Genomic DNA, 17,361 nt, shown 5'->3' with positions numbered 1-17,361 from the left:
CCACGCTAGATTATGTGTACCAATTGACCATTGTTTCTCATAATCTTCAATATACTTTGATATTCCAACAAAACAAATGCAAAACTACACAAAAGCGTCCAATGTTAAGAATTTGCTGTGTTGGTTGAAGGGTTCACATCTTTACTTGAGGCTATGTAGAAGTCTGATCGGCTGCCTTGACAAGGATCCTGTTTGGAATCTGTGGCTTTATTGTTTTTTTTGTGCTTTTGGGTCCTGCGACAGTGGCGTATCCCAGTCACTATACTGATGACCAGCGAGCTGGAGATGAGGGCAAAGCCACTGAGGAAGAAGGTGGCCGTGTAGGTGCCTGTGGTGTCAACTAGCCAGCCTGCGGAGGGAGGAGGAGGAAGGAGATATGAACATTCACTTAGGCTTTAACTTGATGGATGGAAGACTTGCTGACTATAATGTATGTGTTGATAAATACAAAATAAATCATTTTAAAAATCAGTAAAAGTACACTGGTGGGTAATTTAACAAGCTATTGGGGCACTTAATGCAACATGAATATCTAACATCCATGGTGTACTCTTCGGGCCAGTTTCCCGGAATGGTTTAGTCTGTTCCCGGGAAACCAGCCCTACATGACAAAAGATTTATTTAATAACTCTACAACTATTAAATCATTTCCGAATCAGGACTGAATAAGCGGGTCACTTAAGAATGACATAAGGTATACTATAAGTGAGATTGTTTGCTGTTGCCTTTTCTCAAAGAGACCAGCAGGCTTGCTCTACCTGATGAGAGGGAGTATATGAGAGGTCTAGAAAGAAGCCCACTGGGCACACAATGGTTAAATCAACTTTGTGTCCACGTGGAATAGATGTTGAATTGACATCTGTGCCCAGTGGGAGGTAAATGTCTGCTCATTGTTTGCTGCTCGCAAATGTGGTATTTGGCAAAGCTTTTAGTGAAGCAATAACAATGGCCCAAACACGGCTTTTTTTACCAGTAAAAGCTTTCATAAAGACCACTTTTGCGATCAGCAAACAACGCGTGGACATTTACTCCCATATCTTTAGTTCACCTCCTGTGCTATGATCGGTTAGTACTTCATCCCTTTCCTTTCAACACAAGGACACTCACCTCCTATTGGAGGGCTGAGCAGGTAAGGAATGGCATGTAGGAAGTACACAATCCCCAGAGCGGAGGAGAGGTTAGTTGTCCCCACAATGTCTGAGGTCACCACAGGTATGAGGGCCACGTAGGCGCCATCAAAGTACCCATAAAGCACAGAGAAAGGCACCAGCAGGGCGAACGTCCGCAGGAGAGGGATGAAGAGGCAGCAAAGTCCCTCCATGCCCACTGCAATCATGTAGCACACATTACGATACTTCTTCAGGCACCTGGGGGGGGGGAGAAGAGGGCATACAATCAGTCTAAAAACACATCCTACTGGGCACAATGGTTGAATTAACCTTGTTTCCACGTCATTTCAATGAAATTACATTGAACCAACGTGCACTAGATGTTGACTTGATGTCTGTGCCCAGTGGGATATTTCCCATATTGACCATCTGAATGATCTGCGGCTCAACTGTTCATGTCCTTACAGAAAAACTTCATGATTTAAGGTGGAAAATCACGTTATCACATTAACTTCACATAAGATCAGATGTGATCACATGAAAATGTGTTTTTGGAACAATTCACGTGATCATGTGAAATTAATGTGGGTTTTCTTAGAAGTGTGACTTCTTTGATGAAACCAGCTGTTTTCACCTTCAAGATAAAATTGGGTAACAGCTCCATTTCTTAGAGCAGGGCTCTCCAACCCTGTTCCTGGAGAGCTACCTTCCTGTAGGTTTTCAATCTAACCTCAGTTGTAACTAACCTGATTCAGCTTCAATCAGCTAAGTATTAGAATAAGGTGCACTAGATCAGCGTTGGAGCGAAAACCGACAGGATGGTACATTAGGTTTCCAGGAACAGGTTTGGAGATCCCTGCTTAAAGGTGAGAGAGGCACTCTTCATGGAATTAAAATACCTTTGTTGTGGTGGCATGTTCAATGGAACAAAATCTTAACTCAGGCCTACCTCCTGTCTACGAGCCAGCCGAAGGTGATGTTCCCAACGATGTCTATGACCCCCAGGATAGACATGAGGAAGGCGGCCTGGTGGTGGCTTACGCCCACATCCAGTGCGTAGGGCACAAGGTAGACGAACGGCAGGCTGCAGCCGCTGGCTAGGAACAAGAAGCTCACCGCCAGCATCAGGAAGTCCGGCATCAGCAGGAAGCGGTACTCCTGCATAGACTTGAAGCAGCGGCTGTCTTTGCTGTTGTTAATCGCCAGAGGTTCCTCTAACGTGCTCACCAACTGAGCTTTGACCCTATATCCACAGTCGGTATCCAACGGGACCGGACAATGGGCCTCCTCTTCTTCTTTCAGAGTGATAGGGCGCAGTAAGGCCCCACAGACACACAGATTGGAGACAACGCCCCCCAGGATGAGTAGGGCCCCGCGCCAGGAGTAGTGCTCTATGAGCAGCTGGACCACAGGGGCCAGGATGAAGGTCCCGATGCCACTACCTGACATGGCGATCCCGTATGCCAGGGCTTTCCTCTCACAGAAATATGACCCCACCATGGCAATGGCAGGGGTGTAACAGAGGGAAAATCCAATACCTGAAAATCAAAAGAGGAAAAGGTTGTTGTTGGTATGCCATGATCCATACTAGGGCATGTTTTTGGTACAGTATGTCTACCCAGTATCCCTGAATTATATGACGTGTGATTTATAGGGGTTCCTAATGATACTGCAGTTGCCCTTTTAGGTGCCTGTCTGAGTGGGTCAGGAGGATGTCAGGGAGGACCCACCTGTGAGGACCCCCAGGCTGAGGTACAGGTACTCCAAGCTGGTAGCGAAAGAGCTGAGGACCAGGCCGATGGAGGACAGGAAGCCCCCAAGGATCACAGCGATGCGGCACGATAGACGGTTCCCAATGAAGCTGCCTAGAGGAGCTTCAATCACAACACAGTACACATGTTAGTATGGGACTGTGCAAGCACGTAGCTTGAGCTGGGGGCGACCCTTTTCATCGGTCTGCATGTATTGCTTTAGTCTGCATTAATAGTTCAGCAGCACGCACTACCCCTCTCTCTCTCTTTCTCTTTGTGGTGTTTGCTGAGGCGAGGTAGCTACATGTTTGAAAAGATTAAAATGAGTAAAAGTTCATTAACATTTTATACATGTATTCCTATGTTGTTGTGTAACTAGCGAACTATTGGTGATGAGATAACATTGTGTAAAAAGAGTGTTATACCGAGTGATACTACATTTACATTTACATTTAAGTCATTTAGCAGACGCTCTTATCCAGAGCGACTTACAAATTGGGCGATACTGATGCATGCAATGTTAGGTTGGCTATTTTTGCTAGGCTAACGTTAGCTAGCTACCTAAGCTTGCAACAAAAACACAGTATGGTGATCTTTTTCCTTTTGAACTGCAGTTTTAGATGAGCAGCACTTAGTGAGTCAGTGTTCACCCTACAGAAAATGTAGCTTTGCCTGTTATGGAGGTGCCAACATTAAAGTTTTAAAAAAGTACAGAGCATAAGATATTTTGGGGGCGTGCAGAGTACTGTAAATCAAAATCAAATCAAATAATATTCGGCACATGCTTCATAAACAACAGGTTTGGACTAATAATGACATTTACATTACATTTACATTTAAGTCATTTAGCAGACGCTCTTATCCAGAGCGACTTACAAATTGGTGCATTCACCTTATGACATCCAGTGGAACAGTCACTTTACAATAGTGCATCTAAATATTAAAGGGGGGGGGGTGAGAAGGATTACTTATCCTATCCTAGGTATTCCTTAAAGAGGTGGGGTTTCAGGTGTCTCCGGAAGGTGGTGATTGACTCCGCTGTCCTGGCGTCGTGAGGGAGTTTGTTCCACCATTGGGGGGCCAGAGCAGCGAATAGTTTTGACTGGGCTGAGCGGGAACTGTACTTCCTCAGTGGTAGGGAGGCGAGCAGGCCAGAGGTGGATGAACGCAGTGCCCTTGTTTGGGTGTAGGGCCTGATCAGAGCCTGGAGGTACTGAGGTGCCGTTCCCCTCACAGCTCCGTAGGCAAGCACCATGGTCTTGTAGCGGATGCGAGCTTCAACTGGAAGCCAGTGGAGAGAGCGGAGGAGCGGGGTGACGTGAGAGAACTTGGGAAGGTTGAACACCAGACGGGCTGCGGCGTTCTGGATGAGTTGTAGGGGTTTAATGGCACAGGCAGGGAGCCCAGCCAACAGCGAGTTTTTACATAGGGGCAATTTTCCCTCTAAACTGAGCTGCACCTCGGACTGCCACACAGATGAAATATCAGCCCGCACAGAGAATCACGAGATTGAATTTCACTTAACTTTCTAGAGTATTCTCCATGATTCAGGCCTGTACTCAACACAGACCGGTATGCCATAACCAATCAGAGCTGCAGTAGGCCTATATGCAAATAGACATAGCCATATTTGGATCAATCATTTGAACTGGACAGCATGAGCAGTCATGAGTAGATGCGCTTGTTTTGAGATCAAAGCGAGAACTGCATGAAGCAGTGGTGTAAGGTACTTTAAGCATGTTTACTTAAGTACTTGAAAGTAACTTTTAAGTCGTTTTTCGGGGGATATGTACTTTACTAATTATATTTTTGACAATTTTTACTTTTAATGTCAAACCCTGCATGTTTTTTTCAAATGTCTCATGGATTGTAGGTCTACATTGAACACCACTCATTGTTGTTTATGTTAGGCCACTCTGCTAGGCCTACATTATGATCAAGTAGCCTACTTAGCCCCTGCTAAAACTGTAACTTAAAGTGGGAACAGCCTCAGTGTTTACAGGAAATTGCACAGAAATTTCACAATGTTCAAGTTTGTGCTTCGAAGACCTGAAATTTGCTCAGTGCTGAATTTTTTTCGACGGAATATTGCTTGCGGGCCCTACCCAACAATGCATAGAGAAAGAAAATAGAGAAATAATAGAAAAGTAAAACACGGAATAATAGAAGTAATAATAGAGACACAATGAGTGACAATAACTTGGCTATAGACAAGGGGTACCAGTGCCGAGTCAAAGTGCAGGGGTACGAGGTAATGGAGGTGGATGTGTACATATAACTAGGAACAAAGTAGCAGATAGTAAACAGTAGCAGCAGTGTATGTGATGAGCCAAAAAGTTTAGTGCAAAAACTGGTCACTGCAGATGGCTATTTGGTTAACTGTTTAACAAACTATTTAGCAGTCTTATGGCTTGGGTGTAAAAGCTGTCTAGGGTCCTGTTGGTTCCAGATTTGGATGGCTGGAATCTTTGACAATTTGTCGGGCCTTCCTCTGACACTGCCTGGTATAGAGGACTTGCATGGCAGAGAGCTCAGACCCAGTGATATACCGGGCCTTACGCATTACTCTCTATAGCGCCTTACGGTCGGATGCCGTGCAGTTGCCCCACCAGGCGGTGATGCAGCCAGTCAAGATGCTCTCAATGGTGCAGCATAGGGTGTGTGTCTCAGTCACCAGATCTCAACTAGAGGTTGACTGATTAATCGGAATGGCCGATTAATTAGGGCCGATTTCAAGTTTTCATAACAATCGGAAATCGGTATTTTTGGACACCGATTTGGCCGATTTATTATTATTGATTTTTTTACACCTTTATTTAATCCTTATTTAACCAGGCAAGTCAGTTCAGAACACATTCTTATTTTCAAACACGGCCTAGGAACGGTGGGTTAACTGCCTCATTCAGGGGCAGAACGACAGATTTTACCTTGTCTGCTCATGGGATTCAATCTTGCAACTTTACAGTTAACTAGTCCGACGCTCTAACCACCTGATTACATTGCACTCCACGAGGAACCTGCCTGTTACGCGAATGCAGTAGAAGCCAAAGTAAGTTGCTAGCTAGAATTAAACTTATCTTATAAAAAACTATCAATCAATCAATCATAATCACTAATTAACTACACATGGTTGATGATATTACTAGTTTAGCTAGCGTGTCCTGCGTTGCATATAATCAATGTGGTGCGTATCGTTGCTCCAATGTGTACCTAACCATAAACACCAATGCCTTTCTTAAAATCAATACACAGAAGTATATATTTTTAAACCTGCATATTTAGCAATAAGAAATCCAGGTTAGCAGGCAATATTAACCAGGTGAAATTGTCACTTCTCTTGCGTTCATTGCAGCAGAGTCAGTGTAATTGGGCCGCTTAATTTGCCAGAATTTTACGTAATTATGACATAACATCGAAGGTTGTGCAATGTAACAGGAATATTTAGACTTATGGATGCCACCCGTTAGATAAAATACGGAACGGTTCCGTATTTCACTGAAAGAATAAACGTCTTGTTTTCGAGATGATAGTTTCCGGATTCGACTATATTAATGACCTATGGCTTGTATTTCTGTGTGTTATTGTGTTATAATTCAGTCTATGATTATATAGAGCAGTCTGAATGAGCGGTGGTAGGCAGCAGCATGCTCATAAGCATTCATTCAAACAGCACACTTGTGCATTTTGCCAGCAGCTCTTTGCAAGCACAGCGCTGTTTATGACTTCAAGCCTATCAACTCCCGAGATTAGGCTGGTGTAACCAATGTGAAGCTCTGAGACTTGGAGTGGTTGTTCCCTTTGCTCTGCTGTTGTCGTTGCGTTCCTGGTTCGAGGAGCGAGGAGAGGGGCGGAAGCTATACTGTTACACTGGCAATACTAAAGTCCCTATAAGAACATCCAATAGTCAAAGGTTAATGAAATACAAATGGTATAGAGAGAAATAGTCCTATAATTCCTATAATAACTACAACCTAAACTTCTTTCCTTGGAATATTGAAGACTCGTGTTAAAAGGAACCACCAGCTTTCATATGTTGTGAGCAAGGAACTTAAACGTTAGCTTTCTTACATGGCACATATTGCACTTTTACTTTCGTCTCCAACACTTTGTTTTTGCATGATTTAAACCAAATTGAACATGTTTCATTATTTATTTGAGGCTAAATTGATTTTATTGATGTATTATATTAAGTTAAAATAAGTGTTAATTCAGTATTGTTGTAATAAATAAAAAAATCAGCCGATTAATCTGTATTGTTTTTTGGTTGGTCCTCCAATAATCGGTATCGGTATCGGCATTGAAAAATCATAATCGGTCGACCTCTAATCTCAACCCAATGTGTGTGTGTGCGCGTGTCTTAGTCACCAGATCTTAACCCACACACACTTATGGGAGATTCTGGAGTGGTGCCTGAGACAGCGATTTCCACCACCAGTAACAAAATGGTAATCACCAAAGCTTATTCCAGACACTTGTATAATCTATGCGAAGGTTCATTGAAGCTGTTCTGGCAGCTTGTGGTGGCCCAATACCTTTATGTTGGTGTTTCCATTATTTTGTCAGTTATCTGTAGCTAGCTAGCTAATTACACTGTACAATTCATAATAGACTGGTACTAACTAGGTAGCTAGCTACAGTGCATTCGGAAATCATTCAGACCCCATGACTTTTTCCACATTTTGTTACATTACAGGCCTGTTCTAAAATTGATCATCAATGTACACACAATACCCCATAATGATAAAGGGAAAACGTTGCCTTGCCTGGTTAAATAAAGGTACAATAAAATAAATAAAAACCTTTCAGATGTTTCTACAACTTGATTTGGAGTCCACCTGTTGTAAATTCAATTGATTGGACATGATTTGGAAGGGACATACCTGTCTATATAAGGTCCCACAGTTGACAGTGCATGTCAGAGCAAATACCAAGCCATGAGGTCTAAGGAATTGTCTTGTAAAGCTCTGAGAGGCAAAGATCTGGGGAAGGGTACCAAAACATTTCTGCAGCATTGAAGGTCCCAAGAACACAGTGGCCTCCATCATTCTTAAATGAAGAAGTTTGAAACCACTAAGACTCTTCCTAGCGCTGGTCACCCGGCCAAACTGAGCAATCGGGGGAGAAGGGCCTTGGTCAGGGAGGTGACCAATGGTCACTGACAGAGTTCTAGAGTTCCCTGTGGAGATGGGAGAACCTTACAAAAGGGCAACCATCTCTGCAGCACTCCACCAATCAGGCCTTTGTGGTAGATTGGCCAGATGGAAGCCACTTCTCAGTAAAAGTCACATGACAGCCCATTTGGAGTTTTCCAAAAGGCACCTTAAGACACCAGTCTATATAAGGTCCCACAGTTGACAGTGCATTTCAGAGCAAAAACTAAGCCATGGGGTCGAAGGAATTGTCCGTAGAGCACCGTGATAGGATTGTGTAATACTTATATAAATGTAATATTTCCCTTAAATTCTTTAAATACATTTGATAAAATGTCTATAAACCTGTTTTTGATTTGTCGTTGTGGGGTATTTTGTGTAGATTGACAAGGGCAAAAAAAATGTAATACATTTTTGAATAAGGCTGTAACATAACAAAATGTGGAAAAAGTTAAGAATGCGTTCCGAATGCACTGTACACATAATGCCAGCCAGTAAATCAATTATTTATCTAATAAAAGCAGAATCTAATTCATGTTAATAAGCTAACCCCATTGTTAAGGCCAGACATTTTTGTCATATGATAATGGTATTTGGTCATATGATTATGGCAGGGGTCAAAGGCAGGCAGTAGAGAGAGTGGACAGAGAGAGAGCATCGACCATGCTGAGGCAGGGAGAGGACAAACGGGTCATCATCAACTCCTCATCTTTGCAGACTGTAGCCCAAGTGCTATAACACATGTTGTTGCCTACATTCTGATTTCATTTGGTTGTCATGGCAGGGGTCAGAGACAGGCAGTAGTGTGACGGCCTTGAATTTGTCTGAACCGTCTCAGTGCTTCTCCTTCCAATAGGGCGGTTCCCCTTTTAATTCCCTATTAAATAGCCAGCATCAGCTAAGCAAAAGTGGGGTTGTGATGGTGGTGCAAATGAGGATGTGTTCAACCCTCAGTTCCGAAGCTTTTTTACTCTGTTTTGTTCTATTTCAAAGAGTGCTTTGTAGCCTTGTCTCAAATTTAACCACCAGGATCTGATCCATTCACATCTCAGTTGGTCTCCGCTGTTTCTTCATGGCCTTTCTCAGCTGGAAAGGCTGATTGGATTGTCTGGCTGACCGACTGACTACAACTTACTTGCATATGGTATTTCATTTGTTTGAGTGTGATTTATACCGTGTTGAGTTATGTGGTCAGTTGTAGTCGAAGACTACTGAGATTTGATACTCTTTATGGTTGTGTGGCAAAAGAGTGTGATATTGTGATTATATGATTGAGACTGGGTTTAGCTACAGTTTATTAACAGACAAACATTGCGTGACTAAGGTCACTTGGGTTCACTGAACTCCTTTACCGAGCTGGACTTTTTATGCCTGAGATACGGGACTTTTCTTGAGGAACCAGAGATCATTGATTGTTATATTATTATGTGTGTGTGATCATGTATTTTGGTAATACAATCCATGCAAAAGAACACAGTGTTTTGAAGTTATTTCCAATGTTTTAAGAGTTTATGAAAAGTTTATGTCCACACTGACTTTTACATGAGTCCTTTGTATTGGTGTAGACCTGACGGACTGGATGGGACTCATTCCCTCTCAAACTAAAAGAAGAAATCTATATTTTCTTTGGTAGGCACCACCTACCTGGCACCCTACAAACAATAACCTCAAGTCAAAACCGTTACAGTAGAGGGAACGAGAGCACCGCCCATGTTGATGTAGGGAGAGGACAAACAGGTCATCAGGTGAGAATTTGAGTTACAAGGCACTATCAGTCTCCCAGACCCCCTTAGAAGGGCTGTTGACATCGAAACATGTTGACCCTGACCCCCACCAATATGCAAGATAAAAAGTTACGCCCTTCGGATTGTGTATTGCACTAGAGCAGTACATAGTGTCTTACTTGTTTTTATCCAAGTAAATGTCTGGCAAACTGTTGCCAAAAGACCGGTGTATGAATGATTTGTAGCCCAGGGGGAATATGGGCAAACCAGCTCTTTACTTTTCTCACACCCTAACACGATAAAACATGCAGATACAGGAAAAAAGGGTGGAACACCAATTTAGCATAATATTAAGCTCCGATAAGATACACTACATGAACGAAAATATTTGGACACCTGCCTGTTGAACATCTCATTCCAAAATCATGGGCATTAGTATGGAGTTGGTCCCCCCTTTGCTGCTATAACAGCCTCCAGTCTTCTGGGAAGGCTTTCCACTAAATGGTGGAACATTACTGCCGCGACTTGGGCTCGTAGTCGGCATTCCAATTTATCCCAAAGGTGTTCAATGGAGTTGAGGTCAGGGCCCTGCGCAGGCCAATCAAGTTCTTCCACACCAATCTCGACAAACCATTTGTGTGTAGACCTCACTTTGTTCACAGGGGTATTGTCATGTTGAAACAGGAAAGGGCCTTCCCCAAACTGTTGCCACAAAATAGGAAGCACAGACTCATCTAGAATGTCATTATATGCTGTGGTGTTAAGATTTTCCTTCACTGGAACTAAGGCGCCTAGCCCTAACCATAAACAGCCTCATTCCTCCTCCAACAAACTTTACAGTTGGCATTATGCATTGGGGCAGGTAGAGTTCTCCTGGCATGCACCAAACCAAGATTTGTCCGTCGGACTGCCTGATGGTGAAGCGTGATTCATCACTCCAAAGAACACGTTTCCACTGCTCCCGAGTCCAATTGCGGCAAGCTTTACACCACTCCAGCCGATGCTTGGCATTGCGTATGGTGAACGTAGGCTTGTGTGCAGCTACTTGGCCATGGAAACCCATTTCATGAAGCTCCCGCTGTACAGTTCTTGTGCTGACGTTGTTCCAGAGGCAGTTTGGAACTCGGTAGTGAGTGTCGCGGAAACACGATAGTGAGTGTCGAGGAAACACGATTTTCAGAGCAACGGAGGACCTGTTCAGTGAGCGTGTGTGGCCTACCACTTCGCGGCTGAGCAGCTGTTGCTCTTAGATGTTTCGACTTCACAATAACAACATTTACAGTTGACCGGGGAAGTTCTAGCGGGCCAGAAATTTGACGAATTGACTTGGTGGCATGCTATGACATTGCCACGTTGAAAGTCCCTGAGCTCTTCAGTAAGGCCATTCTACTGCCAATGTTTGTCTATGGAGATTGCATGGATATGTGCTCAATTTTATACACCTGTCAGAAACGGGTGTGACTGAAATAGCCAAATCCACTCATTTTAAGGGGAGAGTCCACATACCTTTTCTATATATGTAACTCACCAACTGATTTCAGTCTTATGTAGCAAAATTATAATTGATTTTTTAAATTGGATAAAAGTAGAAACTCAGAGCTACATAATGCTATATCATACACTGCATTTGAGCAAACAATGGGAACGTAATTCTGCTTTGAAAGTTGGTCAACTTGTAAACTCACTTTTGAGAAAACCGTCTTTCAATGTTTTGGTACTTCTATTGGAGAGCCCTTATTTGTCTACACCCATTCAACATTGTTCACACCCTCTTAAGCCTTAGCCAAGAGTTCTGTACAAACTTGCCAGCTAATCCCAGACATCTAAGAGAGCGAGAGAACAGCTAACTGAACATTCCTCGCCCTAGCAGAGCTGGTTAGGCTGTTATGTTATCTAGAGCGTTGGTGACTGCAACTGTGCTGTCAGATTGTCCGTTCGTAAATTCAGAGTGTTTCACGTTCAGAGCGCTCTGGCCAATAAATAGGGTTGATCCAAAAGCTCTGACCTCACGACAGTCAGAGCTAGCTAACAGTACACTTTAACTTGACATTAGGTTTATGCAGTTTTTACTACACAATAAAAAATCAATCAAAAAAAGCCGCGTTCGACACGATTATCTAAACATACTGCATACTGACCAGCTCCAATAGACGCAGGCTATATGGCAGACCAATACAAACTCATCTCTTGGCATGTCCAGCTCACTCATTATCTCAGCCAATCATGGCTAGCGGGAAGGTTACTGACTTTTTCTGTAGCTCAACCAACTAGACTCGTAATTTAACAATATTTACAGTATTTAACAGCATTTACAGATGGCATAAAAGTTTGATAGTAAGGCACATGAAAGTTCACATGTTCGAGAAGGCATTTCTGCCAAAAAACGCATTTTGATTAAAAAAAATACTTTTTACATTCAAACGGCTCTACTGTGAAGTCGTGAATTGCGACATACGCCTAATTTCCTGAATCGGGTCTCATATAGTGTACATCACTGCTAGTTTCAACTTGTATAAATAGATGCAAGTACATTTTTCTCTTTTGCCACTTTTTTTGTCACTTTGGACCATCGATACTGTGAGTAAACACAAGACAAAGAGTTGCAAAATGTGAACCTAGAAGAGAGGTTTGTGATCCGCAGCAGTCCTCTGTGACCCGTGCTGACTTGCCTTGGCATACACCTGCCTGAACATGTTACCTAAGTCAGGCTTGAGTCTGCAATGAGTCAGTTTAAGGGTCTATTTTTACATGCTTTTTCAAAACAGTCTCTATCGTGGTGTCAAATTTCACTGGGAGCAAGCGAAATAAACAAACTCCCTCTGTTGGGTCATAGTGTTGTGACACTGTTTTGGTATTTCAAGATGTTCTCTGTGTGTTGCTGACTTTGTTCTCTTAAGAGCTAAATCAACAGGAAAAGAAGCAAACTCCTCTCTCTGGTGTCTGCTTTAGTCAGCCATGGGGTTCTCAGTACTTCATTCTTAAATACGACTGCACTAATGTGTACCTACTAATAAAATACAATCCTGTGATTCAACCCAAAAACTTTTTAAAGAGCAATCAACATGTCCAAAAGATCTATAGAAGATCCAAAGAAGATCCACACACTTAAAAAACACTAAAACATAACTTCTGTTCTATGTAAGGGGGTCAAACAGGGAACATCCCAAATTAAGAGAAGCAGCAAAAACTGACCAATGGGTTGGCTGAGTTGCAAGGACACATTGCCAGTCAGCGGCCTGTGACTTTCTCAACTTAAGCATACTGTAACTTTGCTGTGTGATTGTAAAATGCACATTTACATGACATTGTCTTCATCATGTGTCCTAATTGGAAGCAAAATTATGTACAAAATATCATAACTTCTCCTTAACTGCCTTTTAAAAGCTTATATGTTTACATCCAATGAACCAAATCCATTTCATGACCTCCCTGGGCATTGAGCAACCTGTCTAGACCACACATTCCAAGACAGTGCCAGGCCGAGTGTGATGCCAGATCACTTGCTGAAGCAGCACTTGACTGATGGCCATTTGTATTTGTATGTATTATGTATCCCCATTAGCTGCTGCTAAGGTATAAGCTACTCTTCCTGGGGTCTGGCAAAATTAAGGCATATATACAATTTTAGAAACATTACAATACATTCATAAATTATTTCACAACACACTAAGTGTATGCCCTCAGGCTCCTACTCCACTACCACATATCTACAACACAAAATCCATGTGTACGCATGTTATTGTGTGTGTGTATGCATGTGTCTGTGCCTATGTTTGTGTTGCTTCACAGTCCCCATTGTTCCATAATGTGTATTTTTAAATCTGATTCTACTGCTTACATCAGTTACCTGATGTGGAATAGAGTTCCATGTAGTCATGACTCTATGTAGTACTGTGCATCTCCCATAGTCTGTTCTGTACTTAGGGACTGTGAAGAGACCTCTGGTGGCATGTCTTGTGGGGTATGCATGCATGTCAGAGCTGTGTGCTAGTCGTTTAAACAGACAACTCAGTGCTTTCAACATGCCAATACCTCTCACAAATACAAGTCGTGATGAAGTCAATCTATCCTCCACTTTGAGCCTAGAGAGATTGATGTGTATATTATTGATGTTAGCTCTCTGTGTACATCTTCCACTGCAAATCTACCATTCCAGTGTTTTGCTTGCTATATTGTACTTACTTCGCCACCATGGCCTTTGTTGTCTTTACCTCCCTTATCTTACCTCATTTGCTCAAATTGTATATAGACTTATTTTTCTAATGTATTATTGACTGTATGTTTGTTTTACTCCATGTGTAACTCTGTGTTGTTGTATGTGTCGAACTGCTTTGCTTTATCTTAGCCAGGTCGCAATTGTAAATGAGAACTTGTTCTCAACTTGCCTACCTGGTTAAATAAAGGTGAAATATATATATATATATTTTAAACATCCAAGGGCCAGCCGTGCTGCCTACTTTGTGGCACCTGACCACCCAACTGAACAGTAGTCTAGCTGCAACAAAACTAGAGCTTGTAGAACATGCCTTGTTGATAGTGCTGTTAAGAAGGTAGAGCAGCACTTTATTATGGACAAACTTCTCCCCATCTTAGCTACTGTTGTATCAATATGTTTTGATATGTTACTCCAAGCAGTTTAGATATGTTTGATATGTTACTCCAAGCAGTTTAGCCACCTCAATTTGCTAAATTTCCACATAATTTATTACAAGATTTAGTTGAAGTTTAGGTTTTTGTAAATGATTTGTCCCAAAGACAATGCTTTTAGTTTTTGAAATATTTAGGAATAAAGTATTCCTTGCCACCCATTCTGAAACTAACTGCAGCTCTTTGTTAAGTGTTGCAGTCTTTTCAGTCGCTGTAGTACCTGACGTGGATAGTGTTGAGTCATTCCTATACATAGACAGACTGGCTTTACTCAAAGCAAGTGGAAACTCAGAGCTACGTAAGGGGCCTAGAAGGCTGCCCTGGGGAATTCCTGATTCTACCTGGACTGTGTTGGAGAGGCTACCATTGAAGAACACCCTCTGCGTTCTGTTTGACAGGTAACTCTTCATCCACAATATATCAGGTGATGTAAACACCTATGTTTTTCCAGCAGCAGATCATGATCAATAATGTCAAAAGATGCACTGAAGTCTAACAAAACAGCCCCCACAATCTTTTTATCATCAATTTTTCTCGCCCAATCATTAGTCATTTGTATAGTGCTGTGCTTGTTAAATGTCCTTCCCTATAAGCTTGATAAAAGTCTGTTGTGAATTTGTTTACTGTAAAATAACATTGTATCTGGTCAATTTTACCCAAAACTTTACTAAGGGTTGGTAGCAGGCTGATTGGTCGTCTATTTGAGCCAGTAAATGGGGCTTTACTATTTTTAAGTAGCAGAATTAATTTTGCTTCCCTCCAGGCCTGATGGCACACTCTTTTAGGTAGGCTTAAATTGAAAATATGGCAAATAGGAGTGGTAATTTCGTCCGCTATTATCCTCTGTAATCTTCCATCCAAGTTGTCAGACCCCGGTGGCTTGTCATTGTTGATAGACAACAATATTTTCACCTCTTCCACACTCACTTTATGGAATTCAAAATTACAGTGCTTGTCTTAAATTATTTGGTCAGATATACTACGATGTGTAGTGTCAGCATTTGTTGCTGGCATGTGATGCCTAAGTTTGCTAATCTTGCCAATTAAAAAAATCATTCAAGTTAGTGGCAATATGGCAATATCAGATAGTTTTGTGATGAATGAGCCATCTGATTCAATGAATGATGGAGCTGAGGTAGCTTTTTTCCCCCAAATGTAATCGAAGGTGCTCCAAAGATCTTTACTATAATTTCTTTAATTCACAGTGTAGTTTTCTTTTTTTATTCAGCTTAGTGATTACTCAATTTGATTACTCAATTTGAGGTACGTTTGCCAATCGGTTGTGCAGCCAGACTAATTTGCCATTACTTTTGCCTCATACCTCTCAACCATACCATTTTTACATTTCTCATCAATCCACTGTGATTTAACAGTTTTTTACAGTAATTTTCTTGATGGAAATGTGCATGCTTATTAGGGGTAAGCAATTTCATAAATGTGTCAAGTGCAGCATCTGTTTGCTCTTCATTAACACACCACTGACAAATATTCTTTACATCAACAACATAGGACTCACTACAAAACTTATTGTATGACCTCTTATACACTATATTAGGCCCAGCACTTTGGTTTCCCTAGATATGGCTACTATATTGTGATCACTACATCCGATGGATCTGGATACTGTTTTCAAGCACATTTCTGTAGCAATAGTAAAAATGTGATTAATACATATTGATGATTTCATCCCTGTGCTGTTTGTAACTACCTGGTAGGTTAACTGATAACCTGAACCAGGTTGCAGGCACTGGTTACAGTTTGAAGTTTTTTCTTGAGTGGGCAGCTTTATGAATATTTAAATCTCCCAGAAAATATACCTCTGTTGATATCACATACATTATCAAGCATTTCACACATGTTATCCAGATATGGACTGTTAGCAGTAGATGGTATATAGCAGATTCCCACAAGAATGGGCTTTAGGTGAGGCAGATTAACCTGTAGCCATATTACTTCAGTATTTAACATGATGACTTACCACACAGCATAGTGGTGCAGTCCACCAGACTGTGGATCCAGGCTGTCCCTGAATAGTCCCCACCAAAGTGCATCTGAAACTCCACAAAAAAAATTGAGATGCATCTGGAACAGAAGAAAAAGATCAAGATGAAGAGAAATCATGACAAAAAAATGGATTATCTTGCATATTTCAAAATGTCTCAGAACTTTAAAATGTATGTTTCCTAGTGGTGTATCTGACACAAATTTCACATAAGTCACAATGGTGTGCATACACGCACACACACACACACAGTCTGACAAGCACACACACACCAACACACCATTTTGGTGTATTCAGCACATGTTCTCAGAACACACTGAGGTTTCTTCGATTATGTAATTACTCTTTTCCAGCTAGACATGGTGATGACCTGAGCGGTCGGAGGGAGCGATGCAACCGTAATGAATTGTGTAATCACGAAGCTGAGGGGAGAGCTGTAAAAAGCCTGGGACGTGTGGGAAGAACGCCTGCTTGGGGGGTAATGAACCACAAGCTCCTACGTCCGAATCTGCAGAGAGGCTGCACCTGTACAAACAGAGGAATAGCACCAGTCAGGCGATAAGGCCCAGATCACTCAGTGTGAATGTGACGGCCATCTGATCCTCATGTCCTCCCCAGCACTGGCCAGAGAACGCACATGTGGGGACCTACACAGGGCGGCCCTCCGTCAGCCTGCTGTTTCCTTACACACACACACAAACGTGTATACACACGCTGTCCGCTACAGCTGGTTTAGGGGGTTAAACTCACTCACTAGACCTTAAAGGACCTTGGGATCACTTATGCATATCAAGAAAGTAGAGGATCAGAACTGCCTAGACTTATTATCTTTGGTTACTCTCAAACCCTTGATAAAATTTCACCCATTCCTTCCAATTCCGACCTAATATTGCAATGTGCAATCGGGTAAAGGTTCATGGTGACAATCTGGGCAGGCATTATCAGTTTACAACAATCAGTGACCAGGTTGCTGTTTGA

General features: G+C 42.1%; 1 protein-coding gene across 5 annotated transcripts in view; it reads right to left on the bottom strand.

Moving 5' to 3' along the window:
- Positions 1-17,361, bottom strand: part of LOC124040027 (monocarboxylate transporter 12-B-like) — a 30,907-nt gene that overhangs the window by 2,421 nt on the left and 11,125 nt on the right. For 3 of the 5 annotated variants that reach the window (XR_006839670.1, XM_046356732.1, XM_046356735.1), the window contains 5 exons: positions 16,360-16,463; positions 2,840-2,983; positions 2,059-2,647; positions 1,108-1,367; positions 146-349 (listed from right to left, as the gene is read on the bottom strand). Coding sequence is in view for 4 of the 5 variants with exons in the window: in XM_046356732.1 (XP_046212688.1) it covers positions 146-349; positions 1,108-1,367; positions 2,059-2,647; positions 2,840-2,983; positions 16,360-16,463 (1,301 nt within the window). In the remaining variant the exon portion in view is untranslated. Of the gene's footprint in view, positions 1-145; positions 350-1,107; positions 1,368-2,058; positions 2,648-2,839; positions 2,984-16,359; positions 16,464-16,726; positions 16,909-17,361 lie in introns of all 5 variants that reach the window. The other 2 variants (XM_046356734.1, XM_046356736.1) reach the window with 2 other exon arrangements.

This window comes from Oncorhynchus gorbuscha, linkage group LG07 (assembly GCF_021184085.1).
Source record: "Oncorhynchus gorbuscha isolate QuinsamMale2020 ecotype Even-year linkage group LG07, OgorEven_v1.0, whole genome shotgun sequence".
NCBI classification, from domain to species: domain Eukaryota; kingdom Metazoa; phylum Chordata; class Actinopteri; order Salmoniformes; family Salmonidae; genus Oncorhynchus; species Oncorhynchus gorbuscha.
The sequence above is the reverse complement of the archived record's forward strand: the minus strand, read 5'-3'. Positions and strand labels throughout refer to the sequence as shown.